Genomic DNA, 23,022 nt, shown 5'->3' with positions numbered 1-23,022 from the left:
TGAAAATTTCATTTGACACATACATCTCAATAAAAAGTAATGGAGGAAATCAATGAAATCAGAACGTATTTTAAAATCTAGAATGAATATCATGCATGGCACATTTACAAGAATTCTTTGAGAATGAGCAGGATAGCTAACAGGGAAGCAGTGAAGTATTTGGATTTTCAGAAGGCACTTAATAAGGTACCACACATTATGCTACTTATTAAAATGAGATACCACAGTAGTGGAGGTGTGTATTAGCATAGATAGAGGATTGACTAACAGAGGGCAGAGAGTTGGGATAAGGGGGGCATTTTTAGGATGGCAACCTGCAACTAGTGGGGAGTGCTACAGGGATCAGTGCTGGGGCCACAGTATTTACAATATATGTTGATGACTTGGATGAAGAAAGTGAATGTACTGCTGCCAAAATGACAAAAATAGGTGGGAAGTAAGTAGGCAAAAACTTGGCAGATGGATATAACATGGAAAAATGTGAGGTTATGTAGCAGGAAGAATAGATCAGTTGAATACTATTTAAATGGATAAAGACTGCATGAATCTCAAAAAGCTAGTATCCAAGTTCAGTGGGTAATAGGCAAGGGGAATGTTGGCCTTTATTTCAAAGGGAATGAAGCATAGAAATGAAAAGGTTTTGCTGAAACTATGCAAGCCAATAGTCAGACCACAGCTGATATACAATGAAAGGTTTTGGGACACTTATCTAAAGAAAGATAGAATGACACTAGGGTCAGTCCAGAGAAGATTCACTCGGCTGATCCCAGGTATGGAGGGACTGTTTTATCAGGAGAGGTTGATTGCTTGGCTTGCACTCATTGGAGGTTACAAAAATGAGGGGCGACTTTATTGAAACAAATAAGATCCTTAGAGGACTCGATAGGGGAAATGTGGGATAGTTTTTTTTCTCTATGTGGGAGAGTCTTGCACTGGAGAGCATAATTTCAGAGTAAGGGGTCAGATATTTAATACAGATAGGAAGAGAAATTTCTTCTCTCAGAGGGCAATGTATCTGTGAAATACTTCTCCTTGGAGAGTGAATGAGGCTGGGTCATTAAATGTACTCAAGTTTGAGGTAGATGTATTTTTAATCGGTAAGAGAATCGATGGTTGTGGGGCAAAGGCAGGAAAGTGGAGTTGAGGAAAAACAGATCAGCCGTGATTTCTTTGAATGACAAAGCAGACTCGATGTAGGAGCAAACTGTATATCAGAAATATACAGGTCAGTCAATATCTCGAAGACAAAAGCTTTGGTAAAACTTCTGATCTGATGCAGCAAATAAATGATCTCTCTCATTCAAATACTGCCTGTATACTATAAGCGGTTTTGGTGACTTACAAAAGTGGGGATGTAGTGTACACTTCCAAGTGATTATGTTTATCTGTTACACCTACACTGACAGCACATTGTAGGAGTTAAAGTATGATTAGTGACAAGGTTCAGTAAATAATTACATTTATTACCTTGAGAAGTTTCCAAGCAATAAAAGGTTATTCCAAGATATGTTACAATGTGTAATTGGCTGCCTTTAGGGAAGAAGTGATTTACCTGAGATTTCTAGTGTGAAGAAGAGATGTAATAACAACTGAAGAAATCTCCTATTGTAATGTTTGTCTCTCATGAACAAACATCATTTACTCTGTTTACTTGGAACATTATCCCTAAATAGCAATTAATCATTACAAAAAATAATATAATGGCTGCCTGAAGCCTTTTACCCAGAAATGACAGCATAATACAGGCAGAATAATTAATGCACTTTTTGTTACTATTTGCAACAATTTCCTGGACTATCAGGAAATTTATTATTGGTATAACTGACTGAGAATTTCAGAAATAAATTACATAACCTTTTTAGTAGAGTCAAATGCAAATGAAATGGCAGAGTGACTGAAGCCTGGAGATAAGGCAGATACAATGTTATTGACTGACAAAAAAAAGAATCTATACATTTGAAACAGGTAAGAAATCAGAGGTTGGGGGCAGGGTGGGATGGTTGGGGGGGATTCTTGCAAGATTCCAAGGAAGAACAGTTTGCAAAAGACAACAATAAAAGAAACTTAAACAGACTAAGAGAAAGGATGATAGGTTGAAAGAGGCAAAGATAGATGAATATCGACTTAAGTACATAATGGCAGACAGTAAATTAATACTGACTTACTCAAAACGAGGAACTTCTGTTCAAATTGCATCTTTAAAGGCACTTAGCATTATAAAACAAAATTTAACATCTCGCCTCTAAAGAAGTCATTAGTGTAGATGCCAAATACTTTGTCAAATGGGTAGATTTTAAGACACATCTCAAAGAAAGGAAGAAAAGCAGAGAGGTACAGGGAGTAATTTAAATTAGGGATTGCCAAGGCACTAAAATAGGAAGATGTAGACATGTCAAAGGATTTGAGGAAGCTTGGGATGAGAATGGGGTGAGGTCATTGAAGCATTTATCATAGAATCATAGAATCCCTACAGTATGGAAACAGGCTATTCGGTCCAACAAGTCCACACCGACTCTCTGAAGAACATTCCAACCAGACTCACCCCTCTACCTTATCCCTGCAGTCCCCATGGTTAATCCACCTAACCTACACATCCTTGGACTGTGGGAGGAAACTGGAGCACCCAGAGGAAACTCTCGCAGACACAGTTGCCTGAGGCCGTCTGTGTGGAGTTTGTACTTTCTCCCCAGGTTAGGATGAAAATTTTAAAATCTTACTGGTTGGTGAGTGCCAGAGTGAGAGTGGAATAGGATTTGGTGGAGGTTCAAAGATAGATTGGAAGAGTTTTGAATGACTTCAGGCTTATGGACAGTACGATTCACAAGATTAACAGGAGTACTTTGACATAATCAACACAAAGAAATTGATGAAGATTATGATGGCAGATGAGCTGAGATGATTTGGAGTCAGGCAACTATAAAGGGAAGGAAGTCTGGTCAGGGCTTGAGTAGAATATAAAAGGCCAGCAAACAGATAGATAGAGCAGATGCACTAAAATATTGGAGTACAAACTTTAGAAAAAAGATGCTGTTAGGTATTCACTGATATAGAGAGCCAAAGCTACAAATTATTGTAGCAGGAAATGCCATGGATAGGATAACAGAAAATATTACATAGAATAGAATCCCTACAGTATGGAAACAGGCCCTTCGGCCCAACAAGTCCACACTGACTTTCAAAGCATCCTGCCCAGACCCATTCCCCTAATCTATTCATCCCTCAACACTATGGGCAATTTAGCATGGCCAATCCACCTAGCCTGCACATCTTTGGACTGTGGGAGGAAGCCAGAGCACCTGGAGGAAACCCATGCAATCACGGGGAGAATATGCAAACTCCACACAGACAATCGCCCGAGGGTGGAATCAAACCCGGGTCCCTGGCACTGTGAGGCAGCAGTGCTAACCACTGAGCCACCGTTTCAAGATATGCAGTAATGAATGTCAGATTTGATAAGAAGGTTTAGGACACATGCCCACGTGTATTTCCCTTCTGCACCTACCTGTTAACACTTTCCCTGGTGAAGTAGACTGTGTACGTCTGAATACTTCCATGTGTTTCCGCGGGTGGACGCCAGCTGAGTCGGACAAAACGGCTGGAGACGAGAACAGGGACCACATCCCGAGGGGCAGAGGGAAGGGCACCAGAGTTTGGTAAGGCTGAGAATTGAGGAGGAGAGGAACTGGTCAGTGAGGGAGGTAGGCACAGGATTCTCAGTGTGGGAACTGAAAGAATGGCCAGGATTTGTGAATGAATCACGTTATTATGAGGTTATAAGGGGCACATTACTGAACAAAGGGGGAAATGTTCAGAGGACCAGGAATAAAAACTGATAATACCAAAAATTACAAAAATGAATTTAACATTGAAAAATTAAAATATAGTGGTTAATCAGCACATATAAGGCAACTCCTCAGAGTATAACATAAATCTGTTATTAATGAAGGATATGAATATGGCAAATGTTTTCCCTCTGATTATAAGTATTTCACATAGTTAAATTTATGCATTCCTTGATTTATTCCCTTTTTTAACTTGGTTTCATTATTGATGAAAAAAGAGATGCTGTAAAAGACATTCATCTGTTATCATCAGGACAGAGCAAGAATACCAAATTCCAAAGGGAGCAACAATTTATAATGCAAAAGAAAAGGGTGCTGACTGGATTCAAGTTGACCCTGTTGCACAAGATGATGCCATGTAAAATGCACCAACGAACTATTATTCTGCATGCTTTCGTGCAGTTCGATAAAGGTCCAATGTCTGGAGATGTTCCTTTTTCTTTCAGATAACAGGCCTCTGTGTGTGAATATATCTAGCTTCTGGTAGGTGTACATGAGATACCTTTGTGAGCCTGACTGAAAATCTTGAATTGATTGTTAGGGTAATGCTTAGCGTACTCAATATTTTTTTGAGAAAGTGTTATCCGATCTCAGAATCATATTTCATGTTAGGATTTACTTTGAGTTTTGCAAGCACAGGCTGGATGTGTACTGTTTTTCTGTACACTTTCTCTTTCCCAAACCCAGATTCAATTTTTGTCTCTGAAGTAACTCGGTCCAGATTGGTGAACCTTGCTCAGTAAGAATTTTAAACTTGCCCTTGTGCACTCCTACCTCAACAAATACCACGTTCAACACGACATAAGATGAGTGTTCTGCTGCCTTTGACATGAGATTTTCTTTCTCCTCAGCAAGCTGATCCCTTTGCCATCTCCATGCCTTCAGTGTCCTCCTAGCTATCCCCTCCCCCTCATCCGCCACTGAGCAACTCTTCCATCCTCTGGCCCCTTGTCATCTCTCGATCCTTCTATTAGAATATTAGGTCCCTTTCAGCTTTCTCACACTGATCTGTCTCCCCCTGAATTTGCAGCAACCTCAATCTTCAGTTAGAAGTCCAGTATTGTCATCAGCAATTTTAGTTGCTCAGTATGGACTGGGGAAGAAATACAAAAGCTTCTGCAGCTCACCTATTTAGCAGCAGCTGGAGAAACCCAACATGAACTGCCAGAAATGCAGTTGAGCTAATATCTCCACTCCCACTCCCAGTACAAGCTCTGCGAGGGAATTCCCACACCATGCTAATGGCTCAGGGAGAAAATTCAGATTATTTTTGCTTTTTACAAATGCAGTACACATAGAAATCTATAGAGGTTAGAACATTGAAACAAGCATTTGGTCCAGGCAATCTGTGCCAGTGTTTCAGCCCGTGTAAACATTAACAGTTTTGATCACATTTACCCACCCACTTGGCATAAACTCCAATCCCTTCATTATACCTCAGAGATAATGTATGTCATCACCGGTAATCAATGTAAGGAAGAGAGTGGGAAAAAAGAATCCTTAACACACATATCTAACTGTTACGTGATATTGTACATAGCAGCAGATTCTGTCCTTTCAGCTTGCCATTGATTCTATTATTACTCCCAGCAATGAATGCCATCATGTTCAGGAAAATACCTTCAAAAATAGTTAAATTTGCTGCTTTTTCATCCAAAGCAATAGCTGCACTCATAAACCAAACATTGCTTTTAGACATTCCAAGTATAAGGAAGTAAAGCAAAGGTTTGATGAGAAGAATATGACAATGTTTTAGTGCTAAGCATAATATCGATTAAAGTGATACACTGATATGAGAAGTTAATGACAAGGAAATAAATAAGGACTATGAAGTGAAATTTTAATTTATCAGCACAAAGATAATTATGCAGCATATTTAAAGGAAATTCAAAACTATTGGAAATTTAACAAAAGACTGAAGACAATATAGAACAGAATGCACAGGATGGTTTCCTTGAGTAATGATCTGTGGAAAGGTTGTTAGATAAGTATGGGACCACCAAGGGTACAAATTTATGCTATTCTATCCAGATAAATTTAATTTTCACACAAATACATCCATTCAAATATTTGCTGACAACTTGAAGATACTTATACTTTAATGTTTGGCTTCCATATTATGGTATTATGTACACGTGATGTTAATTTGCTGCGTGCTTGCTAAAGTCAAAACATGACAATTTAATAAATCGGAGGTAACTTTAATACGTAGGGGGAGGCGATGACCTAGTGGTATTATCGCTGGACTGTTAATCCAGAGACCCAGGTAACATTCTCTGCTCCTATGATGCTGCTTGGCCTGCTGTGTTCATCCAGCCCTGCACCTTGTTGTCTCGGATTCTCCAGCATCTGCAGTTCCTACTATCTCTAACATTCTGGGGACCTGGGTTTGAATCCCACCACATCAGATGTTGAAATTTGAATTCAATACAAATCTAGAATTAAGAGTCTAATTATAACCATCACTCCATTGCTAATTGTTTGAAAAAAAAAACCCATCTGGTTGACTAATGTCCTGTAGGAAAGGAAACTACCATCCTTACCTGGTCTGGCCTATATGTGATTCCAAACCCACAGCAATGTGGTTAACACTTAAGTGCCCTCTGGACAATTAGGGATGGCAATAAATGCTGCCTGGCCAATGACAAATACCATCCCATGAATGAACTTAAAAAAATGACAATTTTTCAAAGGCTATTGCATCAAGCTTTAGAATTTTTGATTCCATTGTAATATTCAACACTGAATATATGAAACAGAACTTAAAAAAAACACCTACACCTGAATAATCCAATTCCTTTTTCATTCACTCGTGGGATGTGTGTGTCATTGGCTGGCCAGCATTTATTGCCCATCCCTAGCTTCCCTTGAGAAGGTGGTGGTGAGCTGCCTTCCTAAACTGCTGCAGTCCACATGTTATAGGTTGACCCACAATGCCCGTAGGAAGGGAATTCCAGGATTTTGACACTCAGTGAACCGCCATTTCCAAGTACATATTTCCAAACCAGGATGGTGAGCGGCTTGGAGGGGAACTTTAAAGTTGTGGTGTTCCCATGTATCTGTTGCCCCTGTCCTTCCAGATGGAAGTGGTCATGGGTTTGGAAGGTGCTGTCTGAGGATCTTTGGTGAATTTCTGCAGTGCACCTTGTAGATAGAACACACTGCTGTTACTGAGCGTCGGTGATTGAGGGAGTGGATGCTTGTCGATGTAGTGCCAATCAAGCAGCTGCTTTGTCCTGGATGGTATCAAACTTCTTGAGTGTTGTTGAAACTGCACTCATCCAGGCAAGTGGGGAGTATTCCATCACACTCCCAACTTCTGCCTTGTAGATGGTGAACGGGCTTTGGGGAGCCAGGAGGTGAGTTACTCGCCGCAGTATTCCCAGCTTCTGACCTGTTCTTGTAGCCACTTTGCTTATGTGGCTAGTCCAGTTAGTTTGTGGCCAATGGTAACTCCCAGGATGCTGATTGTAGGGGGATTCAGTGATGGCAACACCAGTGAAAGTCAAGGGGCAGTGGTTAAATTGTTTCTAATTGAAGATGGTCATTGCCTGGCATTTGCGTGGTGTGAATGTCACTTGCCACTTGTCATCCCTCTAAATGAATCTACCTTATTTACTGAGCATATTTGCACTCTAGATGTCCAATTTACTTCATAATAACAGTAAGCGTCATTCACACTGCAAATCTGGACCAATGTTCTCTTTGAAGTTACTGATTTGCAAGTACATTCTCTTGTATTTGTACAGACTGAATTCGATTTCTTTTTTGTTTTTCACTTGGCATTTCAAAGAAAAGTACAAGTTGAAAAGGAGAAACATTTTTTTGAATCATGTCTTTCATGACAGGATAATAAAATTAAAAACTCTACTTTTTTTAATGAACGTTGATCTGCAAATAATTAAACAAAATGGGCTAGAAATTGATTAGCATTGATTTTTTGAGTATGCAAGTTGCGATTTGTAATCAGCCCACATCTGATTCCATGAGGAGGTTGGCAGCATACAAACCTTGTGGTGCTTCATGTTTTCCTGATTGTAGCATTGCTCTCAGCAACGTCCGAGTTGCTGACTGTCTGACATTCAGATGGGAATTGAGGCACGTGAGGGCACCCTGTGCTCAGGTAAAGGAGTGGGCCCACTGGTCCGAGGTGGGGCTACAATGCTCTGACCAGCAGTGGGGCCATTGTGTCCAGCCAGGACTAGGGCCACAGCACACCCCACTTGATTCACTCCAGCCTCCAGAACATTATCGATGGATCTGAATCTTGTGGCCACTACCTTTCTGTTTATACTGTTGAGTTACCATAGCTGACACTTGTCTTTTACCTGTTGCTCTCCTCTTCCATCTCAGTTTTGCTGAGTTCTATAAAAGTGCTCTCATATTATTCATTTCAAATTGCTACATCAAGTCTACAATTAAAACATTACTCCACGGTTGTGATAAAAGGTTTTCAGAACCAAGATTGTGCAGAATACACCAAGACAATCGAATCAAGATTACAGAGGCAAAAATTACTGGGATTTTGGGAGCTGAGCATTGGGCAAGAATCTTATGATTACCATCTTAGATGCTTTTGGAGTTAATGTATATGAATTTGCAGTCACCCAAGACACTTTTCACTTTATCTGGAGATACAAAATGAGGTTTACAGAAGCACTGCAGAATATCATAACCTTGCACCTGAAACAGGCACAAGATCACTAGAGCGGGCTGAAACCTACTGCCCTTTCTTGTTGGCAAGCAGTCTGAACAATGCAAATGGAATATTCAGTATCAATAGCCTCAGACAAAGGAGAGAATGAAAAGAGATAGTAGGAACTGCAGATGCTGGAGAATCTGAGATAACAAGGTGTAGAGCTGGATGAACACAGCAGGACAAGCAGCATCAGCGGAGCAGGAAGGCTGATGTTTCGGGCCTAGACCCTTCATCAGAAATGGGGGAGGGGAAGGGGGTTCAGAAATAAATAGGGAGAGAGGGGGAGGCGGATAGAAGATGGATAGAGGAGAAAATAGGTGGAGAGGAGACAGACAGGTCAAAGACGCAGGGATGGAGCCAGTAAAGGTGAGTGTAGGTGGGGAGGTAGGGAGGTGATAGGTCAGCCCAGGGAGGACGGACAGGTCAAGGGGGCGGGATGAGGTTAGTAGGTAGGAGATGGGGGTGGGGCTTGGGGGGGGGGGGGGGGAAGGGGGGGGGGAAGGCCAGGTTAGGGAGGGGGGGATGAGCTGGGCTGGTTTGGGGATGCGGTGGGGGAGGGGAGATTTTGAAGCTTGCGAAGTCTACATTGGTACCATTGGGCTGCAGGGCTCCCAAGTGGAATATGCGTTGCTGTTCCTGCAACCTTCAGGTAGCATCGTCGTGGCACTGCAAGAGGCCCAGGATGGACATGTCGTCTGAGGAATGGGAGGGGGGAGTTGAAATGGTTCGTGACTGGGAGGTGCAGTTGTTTAGTGCGAACCGAGCATAGGTGTTCTGCAAAGCAGTCCCCAAGCCTCCGCTTGGTTTCCCCGATGTAGAGGAGGCCACACCGGGTACAGCGGATGCAGTATACCACATTGGCAGATGTGCAGGTGAACATCTGCTTGATGTGGAAAGTCTTCTTGGGGCCTGGGATGGGGGTAAGGGGGGAGGTGTAGGGACAGGTGTAGCACTTCCTGCGGCTGCAGGGAAAAGTGCTGGGTGTGGTGGGGCTGGAGGGGAGTGTGGAGCGGACAAGGGAGTCACGGAGAGAGTTGTCCCTCCGGAAGGCAGATAAGGGTGGGGAGGGAAAAATGTCTTTGGTGGTGGGGTTGGATTGCAGATGGCGGAAGTGTCAGAGGATGATGCGTTGGATCCGGAGGTTGGTGGGGTGGTACGTGAGGACGCAGGGGATTCTGTTTTGGTTGTTATTGCGGGGAGGGGGTGTGAGGGATGAGTTGCGGGAAATGCGGGAGACACGGTCGAGGGCGTTCTCGACCACTATGGGGGGATGTTGCGGTCCTTGAAAAACAAGGACAACTGAGATGTACGGGAGTGGAATGCCTCATCCTGGGAGCAGATGCGGCCGAGGTGAAGGAATTGGGAATAGGGGATGGCATTTTTGCAGGAAGGTGGGTGGGTGGAGGTGTATTCTAGGTAGCTGCGGGAGTCGGTGGGCTTGAAATGGATAACGGTTTCTAGCAGATGTTCACCTGCACATCTGCTAATGTGGTATACTGCATCCGCTGTTCCCGTTGTGGCCTCCTCTACATCTGGGAAACCAAGCAGAGGCTTGGGGACTGCTTTGCAGAACACCTATGCTTGGTTCGCACTAAACAACTGCACCTCCCAGTCACGAACCATTTCAACTCCCCTGTCCATCCTGGGCCTCCTGCAGTGCCACAACGATGCTACCCAAAGGTTGCAGGAACAGCAACTCATATTCTGCTTGGGAACCCTGCAGCCCAATGGTATCAATGTGGACTTCACAAGCTTCAAAATCTCCCCTCCTCCTACCGCATCCCAAAACCAGCCCAGCTCGTCCCCGCCTCCCTAACCTGTCCTTCCTCTCACCTATCCCCTCCTCCCACCTCAAGCCCCACCCCCATCTCCTACCTACTAACCTCATCCCGCCCCCTTGACCTGTCCGTCCTCCCTGGACTGACCTATCTCCTCCCTATCTCCCCACCTACACTCATCTTTACTGGCTCCATTTCCGCCTCTTTGACCTGTCTGTCTCCTCTCCACCTATCTTCTCCTCTATCCATCTTCTATCCGCCTCCCCCTCTCTCCCTATTTATTTCAGAACCCCCTTCCCCTCCCCCATTTCTGAAGAAGGGTCTAGGCCCGAAACGTCAACCTTCCTGATCCTCTGATGCTGCTTGGCCTGCTGTGTTCATCCAGAGAATGAACAGAATCAGTTATCCTTTCCACTACTGGTTTCTAATCAGGCACCACATTAAAAATGCAGGTGTTTCACTGGTCAAGTAAGGAGACTGCTGGGTTTATCTCCAATACCTTAAACATTGGATTCCATCATTAACTTCTTGTATTAAGAATGAATATTTCATTTTGAGATAATTGAGAGTTAATGGTATTTGTGAACCTTGCCAGGACTGAATGCACCCAACATGTGGGAAAATATGTCAAGTGCCACTAGGACAGATGAAGTAGTAGGAGGGAAATGTGAAGTCAAATATTTATACGTTTTAGTTTCAAAGCTAAAATGTAGAAGATCATGAATTATTATAACTCCCATGACCAGTGCTACCACTAGCCAAAGACAAATAATAAATTAGAATTCTATTTTAAAATATACCAATGGGATAAGCACATACAGTATTAATTAGTAACCTTATTTGTTTGTACCAGTAATTCATTTGAATTAATTTATGCTGTGCCCTTTATTGAAAATCAAACCACATTACCAACTTATACAGTCAGAAGCAATTAATGGTAAGCACACACTACCAGAGAAAGAATTGGTTGCATTAAGTTTTATCTGTTTCATATACAGATCTCATACTCTGCTGCATACACAAGTTTATTGGTTGTTCATAGGGAGGGCACTGGCTGTACATACCAAGAACAAACTCAGTACTCGCCAAGAAACATTATTCAGGTTAAGCACTGTTGAATGGATTATGCGACATATAAGTATGACCAAACTTCAGAATCACATAAAATAATGCAACAAAAGCCTATTCCGTTGACTACAAAAATATTTAATAAATGAGAACATTAGAATCCTTAGGTACTGGTAATTTCCATACAGTATAGCAAATCTGACCTTTCTTCATAAACCATGAACAGAGTGTGCATTTATGTATTTTCTTTCTCAAGCTCAGTATGTACGAAAATATTTCACAATTAATGAAGTACTTTTGAAAAGTAGCCACCTTCCTAAAGTGTAGCAGTCAACTTATGTACTGTGTGGTCCCACATACAGTAAAGGGATAAATTTGAGAAAAGAAAAAGATGGTCAGCCCTATCCTGATACTGGTGGAAAGTCATGGTTAAAAAACAAATAGACCAGAGAATGAGTAAATATGCGACTGATTTGAAACATACATAAAATCCATACAGACTTCAATCGAGAAACAGGCAATTAGGCCCAACTGTTAGTATTGATCTTCCACATAAGCAAACTTACTCATCATATTTTAGTATTGATAAACTCAGAATTGTGCTCTGTCTGAGATGATAGACACCCACAAATGAGTCACTGCCAAATCTTGCAGCAGGCTCCAACCTGACCCACCAGCTGTGCTACTCAAAGACCTTCACTGTTACCAAGTAACAGCTAATATCGAACAGTCATTGTGGCTTGTTTTGTGTGTGGAGAGCAGTATTTTCCCAAATCAACTCACACATAAACACCCACTCTACAAAAGAAAATGATTACATTACATCTATAGATTCATTTGGAATGTTCTAGCCTTGCTTTCTGGCCACAAAATGACAAGACTAATTGCCAGGAGATCCTGCCCTTTTCTCTAATTATGGTCTTCTGTGTATCACCATTATAAGCCAAAATTGTCATAATAGGTCCCTCTATTCACACAGAACACAATATTTCCCGTGATTAACCTACTCCACAATCATCTGCAGCCTCTGATCTAATGCAGCTAATCATTCCTCAAGTGACGGGTAAGTGGGAGTCCAACCTGATGTGATAATACCAGCTCGAGTGCCAAACTCAGTATACTTAATGCAATCTGGAAGCACCAGAATAGTCACGCAGACTGATTATAATTGTTGATTCTCCCACTTCATATTTCTTCCTCCGAGTAATATGTTGACTCGGTTTGATAAATGATTCCATTAGCATCGGCTGTCCTCCGGTGCTTCAGCCAAGCAGGCATTATTCATGTACGATGTGGATCAGCACCTGTACCCACACCCCATGGCCCTTTATAACCCCTATGTCAACTTAATGCCAATTCATGCCAACCATATTCCCATGCCCTCACACCGTACCACTGTTTTTAAAAAATAGCACTCACTGTCAAAACAACATTTACACCTTCGTCTACATAACACATTATGGGAACACATATTTTAGCCAAGTGCACAATCCCTTATAACAATAAGCAATGGAATTTAGCTTTGCACCCACTTTAAACAATCCATAATCACTTGGGCCTGTCAGTCAAACTGTGAAATGGCAGACACCTTACTGTAATAATGGATGGCTATGAAGTCAGTCATGAAGTGTAATCTAGTAATGAAAACCCTCAGCAGACATAAATAAATAGCAAACAATATTTTTTTTTAACATTCCAGGTGGTTTGTTTCAAAAATTTAAGGAGCAGAATATTTAAATGTTTTGTTAAATTGGCAGCTCTCTTTGCCAGTTGCTTTTGGCAGATCTTCTTAACATTCTTGACAAGATCCACTTGACAGTTATGATAGATCTTCTTGTCAAGTCCCCTTGATAGTTGCTTTTGACAATTGTAACAATTTTAAGCTGATTTTGATGGTTCTATTTACGGCTCCAGTGAGGTTGATAATTATAAGCACTCTTTACCCACATTCATATCAATTTGAACTATTCACAAAGAGTAGCTAAAACTTTCAAAGAATTCCCTGCCTATCCAAAGAAATCCACAAAGTTTAGACCTGCTCTTACAAACTCTACTCCATATACTTCAGATTTCTCATTTCTAGGCTACCATAATAGGATGGTGGTTAATGGTTTAGGATATCAAAGGAGAGGAATATGGTTAAGATAGTGTAAAAGGGCTAAAATACAGCAGATCAAGCTCAAGGCAGTTGGTTTGAGGGGATGCATTGTGAAAATACCATGATTAGACACTGAATAGAAACAAACTAGATGCAGTACAGAAGCAAGGAAAGTTAGGGAATAATATTCTAACTGAGGGTATGATACATGCAAGAAATATACATTAAAGGTAGAAACTCAGGTAGAAAAGTTATAAATTCCAGGCATGAACAGAAGTTGTTTTTAATCATTCATGGGATTGGGTGTCACTGGCTAGGCCAGCATTTATTGCCTACCTCTAATGGTGGCAAGGTGGCTCAATGGATAGCACTGCTACCTCACAGTGCCAGAGACCTGGGTTCAATTCCACCCTCAGGTAACTGTCTGTGTGGAGTTTGCATATTCTCTTCGTGTCTGTGTGGGTTTCCACCGGGTGCTCCAGTTTCCTTCCATGTCCAAAGATGTTCAGGCGAGGTGGATTGGCCATGCTAAATTGCCCATACAGTTCAGGAATGTGTAGATTAGGTTGTTAGCCATGGGAAATGCAGGGTTACAGGGTAAGGGCAGGGGAATGGGTCTGGGTTGGATGATCTTCGGAGAGTCGGTGTAGACTTGTTGGGCCAGATGGCCTGTTTTTCCACACTGTATGGATTCTAATTGCTCAGAGGGCAGTTAAGAACCAACCGTGTTGCTGAGTTTGGAGTCACATGTACAGCAGACCAGTAAAGATGTTGCAGTGCAGGAAGCCATTCAGCCCATTGTGCCTGCACTGGCTCTATCACCTCATGCCAATTTCCTGTCTTATTCCCCATATCCTAGCACTCTATTTCTATCCAAATAATCATCCAATAGCATCTTGAATGCCTCAATTGAACCTGCCTCCACCATATTTCTAGGCAGTACATTCCATACCCTAGTTACTTGATGTATGAAAAAGTTTTTTACATCATCCTTGCTTTGTTTGTGTATTACTTTAAATCTATGCCCTCTCATTCTTTATCTTTTACAAACAGGAGCAACCTTTCCCCATCTATTCGGCACAGTGGCTCAGTGGTTAGCACTACTGCCTCACAGCACTGGCAACCCAGGTTCAGTTCCACCCTCGGGTGACTGTCTGTGTGGAGTTTGCACATTCTCCCCGTGTCAGCGTAGGTTTCCTCTGGGTGCTCCGGTTTCCTCCCACAGTCCAAAGATGTGCAGGCTAGCTGGATTGGCCATGCTAAATTGCCTGTAGTGTTCAGGGATGTGTAGATTAGGTGGGTTATAGGGGGATGGGTCTGGGTGGGATGCTCTGAGGGTCACTGTGGGCTTGTTGGGCTGAAGGGCCTGTTTCCATACTGTCGGGATTCTATGATGATTCTGTGTAGTATGCTCCTAAGTTTGAAAGATGGGTAGATTCTTGATTAGTAGGGAATCAAAAGTTATGGAGAGTAGGCAGGAGAATAGGGTTGAGGAACATATCAGCCATGATTGATTGGTAGAGCGGACTCAATGAACCAAATAGCCTAATTCTGCTCCTATTTCTTACAGTTTTATGGTCTAAAGCCTCAATCAAATCTTCTCTCAGCCTTCTCTCACCAAGGAAAACTATCCCAATGACTACAAACTGTCCTCACAACTGAAATTTCTCATTCCTGGTGCCATTGTTGCTAATTGCTCCTGTACTCTCTCCAATTCTTTCACATTTTGGTGGCCATAACTGTACACAATACTCCAATTGTGATCTAACAAGTGTCTTGTACAAGTTCAACATCACCTTCTCGCTCTTGTGCTCTGTGCCAGTTAATAAATAGAGTATGCTTTATTAACTGCTCTCCATCTGTCCTGCCACCATCAATAATCTGTGCTTATGCACAACTTGGTGCACCTGTTTCCGCATGCCCTTTAGAATTGTACTACCTACACACCCCCCAGCTAGTCCCTTGTACTTAAGAAGATGTGGAATAACCTGTAGCTAAGATATGTCACATCATTCATTGTTCACAGGCACCTCAGCTTATGACCAATGAAAACAAATAAATGTTAGCTGACTGACTAGCTTTAGTCACTGCTGTAACAAATGGAAAAGTCGTTAGATTAGATGTCAGAATGCATCAGTCACATTATTTCACCAAATAGGACTAGAAAGACACACAGATCTCCCAGATTAGATTGAACTTCAACTATATGATGTCCAGGAAATGTTTCCATTATGGTATTAGTCTTATATCATCAGGTGACAAAAATGATACATTTATCAGTTTTCTTGGGTCAATATATAGAAGAACACATTTGGTGGACACGTAGTCAAGATGTAGGGAGGGCTTTTAAAACTGAAAAAGCTGATTGACTCCTCAACTCCCCTGAAATTCAGCCCATTGTTGATGCGTAGGTACGCTCCATAGGTGGTCCATATCGATACCTTGTTGTCTTACAACATTATGGATTAAGTTGTGCTACAGCTTGATCAGATCTCTTAACTGTGATTTGTCTCAGTATCAAAATCCAGTACCAGGTATTGTCTGCACATATGGGCACAAACAAGTGACACATTGACAGGGTGGTAGCTCGATGTTATTCTACACAAATGAGTGAATGAATTAAACAGTACTGTGTACAGGGGTATTTGGGTAGACAGCATCTAAAGTAAACATTGGTCCCTTAGAGAGACTGGGGAATTAATAGTGGGAAACCAGGAAATTACAGAAGCTTTGACAAGTATTTTGTATTTGTCGTCATGGCGGAAGACAGAAGCGTGCTAAGAATAAAGATGCAGTAAAAAGGAAAAAACAAAAACAATCATTAGAGAAAAAAAATGAAAAAAAATAACATGACTGACAAGTCCCTTAGTCTCACCCTCTAAGGGAGTGACTCTCACTGTTGTCACTCTTTTTCAATCTTACATACATGTAGAAGCTTTCATACTCTATATATCCTGCTAGTCTTCTTTCGTACTACAATTTCTGCCACTTTATTTTGTTACAGTCATTATTTTCTACTTTCTAAAATATTTCCAATCATTCTGACCTACCACTTTTCTTTGCAATTTTGTACATCTTTTTCCTCCACTTTTAACGATCACTGAAGTTGTAGTGAGGGAACAGGAGAAACCCAGCAAAATCTCTGGGCAATTTAATGTTGGGATCATGTAAGGGACAAATAGGGCACCCTTCAGATGGAGCAGCTGTCAGTGTGACAAAAATCTCAACATAAAGGATAATGAGCTACCTAACCAGAGTCAACATCTTAACTTGCATATTTCCTAGAAAAGATTTTGGCTGGTTAAAACCAAACATCTGCTGTAAATTAATTTGCAAATCTTCTATGTAGATTCTTTGAAAGAATGAAACAACTTAATCCAGAAATTCCATCTGCAGAGCTTCATCAACCAGTGCAACAGCTGGTACTCAGTTATCATCCCTCCGACAACACGAAGACTTCTGACCATAGATCTCCACTGGAGTTGCAAGCTCCCTGATTCTATCTGTGAGCGTGCATTACATCTCTTGTAAAGATTATATTTTTGTGAAGCCAGATCACTGGTGGACATGTTTTGCAAATTAATAAAAGGAAATGCACGCGCTCAGAACTCACAACAGCATACGGTGTTTAAAACTAAGAGGATTTCAGATTAATTTATTTTTTTTTCATCCTTCAAAGTGTGTGTTAATTTTTTGCTTGGGGCTAGTTCTTCAGGTGTTCTTTACGTTCCAAAGTTACAAACATTCAGATATTATCCTTGTCATTGATGAGCACCAAACTATGCAACAATGGGAGGAGCTATAGCAAACCCAATCTTACTCTTGCCCAAAATTAATTCATAGTCTCTTCTCGGAGGCATTGCTTCGATAATGTTACCTCTCCTAATCAACATCATTGGCCCATCTGTACTATTACCACAGTAGTTAAGTCAATGCTCCTAATCTCAGTTCAGCTAATTGGGAATTGACAAATACAGAACTCAGATTCTCTCTTGATGGAGTTCTGTTTTCTGGATCCATTTTTTGATAACATATCTCTCAATCCACATCTTTTATAAAAGCATATGAGAGAAAAATTCATTCACATTGCATCGCATGCTATTTTTACAAGAATTACTGAAGATCATCATTTGGACCATGCAGGTAACAGCTTCTTCTTTCATATGAGCACTGATGATCAAACGTACTTACCAATTAAAGAGGCAGACAGAACATTTCTAACAAAACATTAACATTCTATAGGTCAATTTCTATTTATATTTATATTCAAAATGATATGTGTTAATGCCCTCAGGAGTTACTGAGGAATTATTCACTGTCCGCAGTGTTATATCTTCAAAGAAACATTAAACCAAGGTTCCTTTTATTCTCTCAGATAGATCCTACAGAAATAATGTGCCGAAAAGTAGGAAGTTACCCATAGCTTTATGATCAATATTTATCCTACAAGTAACATTACTAAATACAGATTATCTAACCATTACCAAGTTTCCGTTTGTAAAACGTTTGCTATGTACAATGTAGTGTCCTCTACATTGGGGAGATGAAACATAGACGGGCAACCACTCTGCAGAAACACTTAGGATCTGTCTGCATAAATGACCCTGAGTTTCCAGTTACTTGCCACTTCAACACACCACTGTGCTCCTTGGCCAACATCTCTGTCTCGGGGTTGCTGCAGTGCTCCAGTGCTTCAGCACAAACTGGAAGAACAGCATCTCATTTTCTACTTGGGGACCTTGCAGCCTTCAGGACTCAATATCAAGTTCAATAATTTTAGAACATGAACTCCTCCTTCCATGCCCTTTACCAGCCTCCACACCCCATACCCTGTCATCACATGGGCTGCTTTCAGCACAATTAAACTATTTTCACTTATTTACAGTCCCCATTAGCAACTCTTCCTTCTTCCTGGCTTACCATTATCCACCCTTCAGTCTACCTAATTGTCTTCCTCTCCCTCTGGGCTCTGTCTCCATCTATAGCTACTCTTTAACGCCCCCATCCCACACCTTGTCTTCAGCATATACACCACCTTTTCCCAGCTACCATCAGTTCAGAAGAAAGGTCACTGAACCCGAAACGTTAACTCTGCTCTCTCTCCACAGACGCTGCCAGACCTGTTGAGTTTTGTCAGCAATTTCAGGAGTTTGTATACAAATGGCCAGGGATGGGAGCCTGAGAGATAACCCAAATTGGAAGGAGGTAATGTTGAGAACAGGAAGTAGAAAAGATGCTTGGGAGACTAGAAGACAAGAGAAACAAAGCCAAGCAAAGAGTATGATTTGAAGGTGAAATTATGTCAAAAAGACAAAGTTAAGGGCACTGAATGCATGCAGAGTTTGCAACAAGGTCATTTGTCTAAAGGTGCAAATAGGTAATTGGATATGATCTAATTGACATGACAGAAACATGGCCACATGGTGATCAGGGCTAGAAATTGAATATTCAGAGATATTTGATGTTTAGGAAGGACAGACAAGAGGAACAAGAGGTAGAATTGCCTTGATAATATGAGATAGGGTCAGTAAATTAGTAAGGGAGAATGTCAGATCAGAAGAACAATGAGCAAAATATGTTTGAGTGGAACTAAGAAACAGTGGGTGCAGTAGACGTTAGTTAGAGTTATAAATCAGCCACTGAATGGTAATGGCAGTGTGGGCATGGCATTAATCAGGAGGTGAGAGAAGCATGTAATATGGGCGACATCATTTTCATGGTGACTTCAATCTGCACACAATGTGTAAACCAATTGAGCACTAAAAATGTGGAGGACAGTTTCTGAAGTAAGCTGGGGATGGTTTTCTAGAGCAGTATGTTGAGGAGCTGACAAGGGCTATTTTAGATATCGTAAAATGTAAAGATAAATGTCTAATTATTAACCTTACTGTAAAAGAATATTTAGGCATGAATGCCCACAAGATGAATTTTGCATTATGTTTGAAAGTGAGGTAATTCATTCTGTAGTAAGGGTGTTCAATTTAAATAAGGGAAATTATGATGGCAGAAGGCACAAATTGGTTGCAGTGGATTGGGAAAATACATTAATAGACATGGCTGCACATTGGCAACGGAAAGTCTTTAAAGAGCAATTACAGGGCTTACAGCAACAATGCAAGGGTGCAAAAACTTAAAAAAAAGGGCAGTCAATCATGGCTAACAAAGAAAGTTAGGGTTGCAGAAGATTAAAAGAAAAGGCCGACAAAGATACCCAAAACTGTCATAAATCGGAGGATTGGCAGCTTTTTAGATTAATCCAAAGAAGGAACAAGAAACTGATGACGACAGGCAGAATAGAATATCAATGCAAAAAGAACATAAAAACAGATGAGAAAAGCTTCGAGAGTTACATGAAAAGGAAACATTTGGCTAAAATGAATATGAGTCCATTATAGGCAGAGTGAGGAGAATTTATAATGGGGAATACTGAAATGGCAGAAAAGCTAATTAGTTTACTTTGTGTCTGTTTTCACTGAGAAAGATCAAAAAATCTCTTGAATTAGAGATTCAAGTCATTAGGGACAGTAAGGAGTTGAAGGAAATTAATATTAGTACGAAGGTTGTACTGGGGAAATCAATAGGGCTGAAAGTTGATAAATCCCCTGGACCTGATTATTTACATCCCAGGGTTTTGAAGGAGGTGGCTATTGAGCCATTCAACACATTTGTGAGCATTTTCCAAACTTGTGAAGATCCTGGAATGTTTCCTGCAGATTGGAAGACAGAAAATAGCACCCCGTTATTTAAGAAGGGAGCAAGAGAGAAAACAGGGAACTGCAGACTTATTAGCCTTACATTTGTAATGGGAAAAATGCCAGAACCTATTATAAAGGTGTGATAAATGGGATAATAATGATCTGATTGGGTATAATATTGTGATTGGGAAATCTGTGTTTGATGGATGTGTTGGAGTCTTTTTTTTGGATGTTACTTACAAAATTAACAAAGGGAAATCAATAACATACACTACTTAGATTTTGAGAAGGTCCCCAACAGGAGGTTGATTAGCAAGGCTAAAGTGTATAGGATAATTTACTCGTGGGCTGTGGGTTCGCTCGGTGGCCAGCCTTTTATTACTCATCCCTAGTTGCCCTTGAGAAGGTGATGGTGAGCTGCCTTCTTGAACTGCTGCAGTCCATTTGCTGTACTCACAATGCTTTGAGGGAGGGAATTCCAGAAAGAATCATAGAGCAGTACAGCATGGAAACAGACCCTTCAGTCCTACTCACCCATGCCGACCAGATATCCTAAATTAATCTAGTCCCGTTTGCCAGCATGTGGCCAACATCCCTCTACACCCTTCCTATTTATATACGGGAGGTTCTGCTATAATGTTATAGTTGCGTTCCTGCGCAACATTGCATTATAGAAAATCATGCAATAGAAATAACAGGGCCTATGGGAAAAGCGGGATTAGGGGCCGACCACCAAAAAATATCATTCAAGATTGCTCAAAAAATCACTCAAAAGCCTAACATGAAGGATAGTGTAGTTTGAATACATGTTTAATTCATATCTAATAATGAAACAAAAGTAAATTTAACACCTCATCTTGAAAAAATGTCAAGACAACTTGTTAGGGAAGGAGGTTTTGAAGTTGCTCTGTTGGTAATGCAGGGGCTAGGGGTTGTTGTCATTGTCATCATCATCATCATCACCTTCAGGTGCAGTTGTGGTTGCAGGGTTAGGGCAAAAAATAGTTAATCCAGAAGTGGATGGCTGTGGTTCATTGTCTTCTGACTGTTTTTGGGGGTTGGTTTAAAAAAGACATCCAGTTTTTGTTACTTTGTCCTTTTTCCTCTTTCGTGAAGAAGCTGTTCATAGGGTGCCAAATAAGAACTTATTCCATGTTCTGCTACCCTGCTGCGTTCTGCATTGTAATCATTGTCCCCTAAGAGCTACAACTGCTTCTCAATTTCCCTCAGGATAAGAGACAACACAGAAGTGGAAAGCCTTTGTGGTGCTGCATCCTGGACTTCATTTTCTTCATCTCCAGCTTCCACTTCCTCCTCAGTGACAAGTTGTTGTAGATCAGCTGTGGAGAGGTCTTCACAGTGGGACTCGAGCAGCACTTCCACATCCTCACTCTCCACTTCTTCAAATCCAACTTGTTTTGCAAGATTAACACAATGTTCTTTGATTCTTGGGAGCTCCTCTGATGGATCAAAGGTTTTAAAATCTTGAAAAAAGTGCCTGGGAGAAGCTTCCACCAAGCTGCATGCAAGCAATCCCTACTGACACCATCCCAGGCCTCCCCGATAATGTCAATTACATTCTTGATGTTAAAGCTCTTCCAGAATTAAGAACACTCTCCTTATGCTCCTCAGCAGCTACAATAAGCTTCTTAAATATGCACCTTAAATAATAAGCTTTAAAAGCTGCTACCGGACCCTCGTCCATGGATTGAAGGAGACAGGTTGTGTCTGGGGGTAGAAATAACACTTTGATGGTTTCACCAATGGTGGGAAGATGGCTTGGCACATTATCCAGGATGAAGAGAATCTTGAAATCCAAATTATTTTTCCTGCAATACTTTCTAAAATCATCTTCCAAAACATCAATAATAAGGTCAGAATAAAATTGCCCTGTCATCCAATCTCTTTTGCTTGACCTAAAGTAGATGCCTATAGAGTAGATGTGATGCCAGCACAGAGACTCTTTTGGTGCTAACATTGTGCATATTCAGGACAAAGCCTGCAAAACGATCATGTGATGTCAAAACGTACTCCTCCACACACCGATGGAATTGCATTATAGCCAACACAAGTTCGCGTTTTACAAATAGCGTTCCCTGATTTGTCGATTGCATTCTAGCCAAATTGGGGTGCCGGAACACACGTTATAGCAGAACCCCCTGTACACATCCAGATGCCTTTTAAACATTGTAATTGCACCAGGCTCCACCACTTCCTCTGGCAGCTCATTCCATACACGCACCATGCTCTGTGTGAAAAAGTTGCCCCTTAGGTCCCTTTTAAATCTTTCCCCTCTCACCTTAAACCTTTGCCATCTAGTTTTGGACTCCCCTACCTTTGGCGAAAAGACCTTGGCTATTCACCCCATCATGCCCCTCATGATTTTATAAACTTCTATAAGGTCACCCCTCAGCCTCTGACACTCCAGGGAAAGTAACCCCAGCCTATTCAGCCTCTCCCTGTGGCTCAAACACTCCAACCCTGGCAACATCCTCATAAATCTTTTCTGAACCCTTTCAAGTTTCACAACGTCCTTCCTAAAGCAGGGAGATGAGAATTCTTGTCGTATTCCAACAGTGGCCTAACCAATGTCCTGCACAGCCGCAACATGACCTCCCAAATCCTATACTCAATGCACTGACCAATGAAGGCAAGCATACCAAATGCCTTCTTCACTATCCTGTCTACCTGCGACTCCACTTTCAAGGAATCATGAACCTGCTCTCCAAGGTCTCTTGGTTCAGCAACACTCTCCAAGAGCTTTTAAGTGTATAAGTCCTGCCCTGATTTGCCTTTCCAAAATACAGCATCTCACATTTGCCTAAATTAAACTCCATCTGCG

The 23,022-nt window shown here is 41.4% G+C and overlaps 1 protein-coding gene across 1 annotated transcript in view; it reads right to left on the bottom strand.

Moving 5' to 3' along the window:
• The window catches only part of LOC109932277 (netrin receptor DCC), a 590,638-nt gene that overhangs the window by 282,706 nt on the left and 284,910 nt on the right, over positions 1 to 23,022 (bottom strand). The window contains exon 8 of the mRNA XM_048603985.1: positions 3,503 to 3,659. Within this exon, the coding sequence (XP_048459942.1) occupies positions 3,503 to 3,659 (157 nt within the window). The remainder of the gene's footprint in view (positions 1 to 3,502; positions 3,660 to 23,022) is intronic.

Source organism: Rhincodon typus, chromosome 1 (assembly GCF_021869965.1).
Source record: "Rhincodon typus isolate 14 chromosome 1, sRhiTyp1.1, whole genome shotgun sequence".
NCBI lineage: Eukaryota > Metazoa > Chordata > Chondrichthyes > Orectolobiformes > Rhincodontidae > Rhincodon > Rhincodon typus.
Note: the sequence above shows the minus strand (reverse complement) of the source record. Positions and strands in the feature narration are given on the sequence as shown.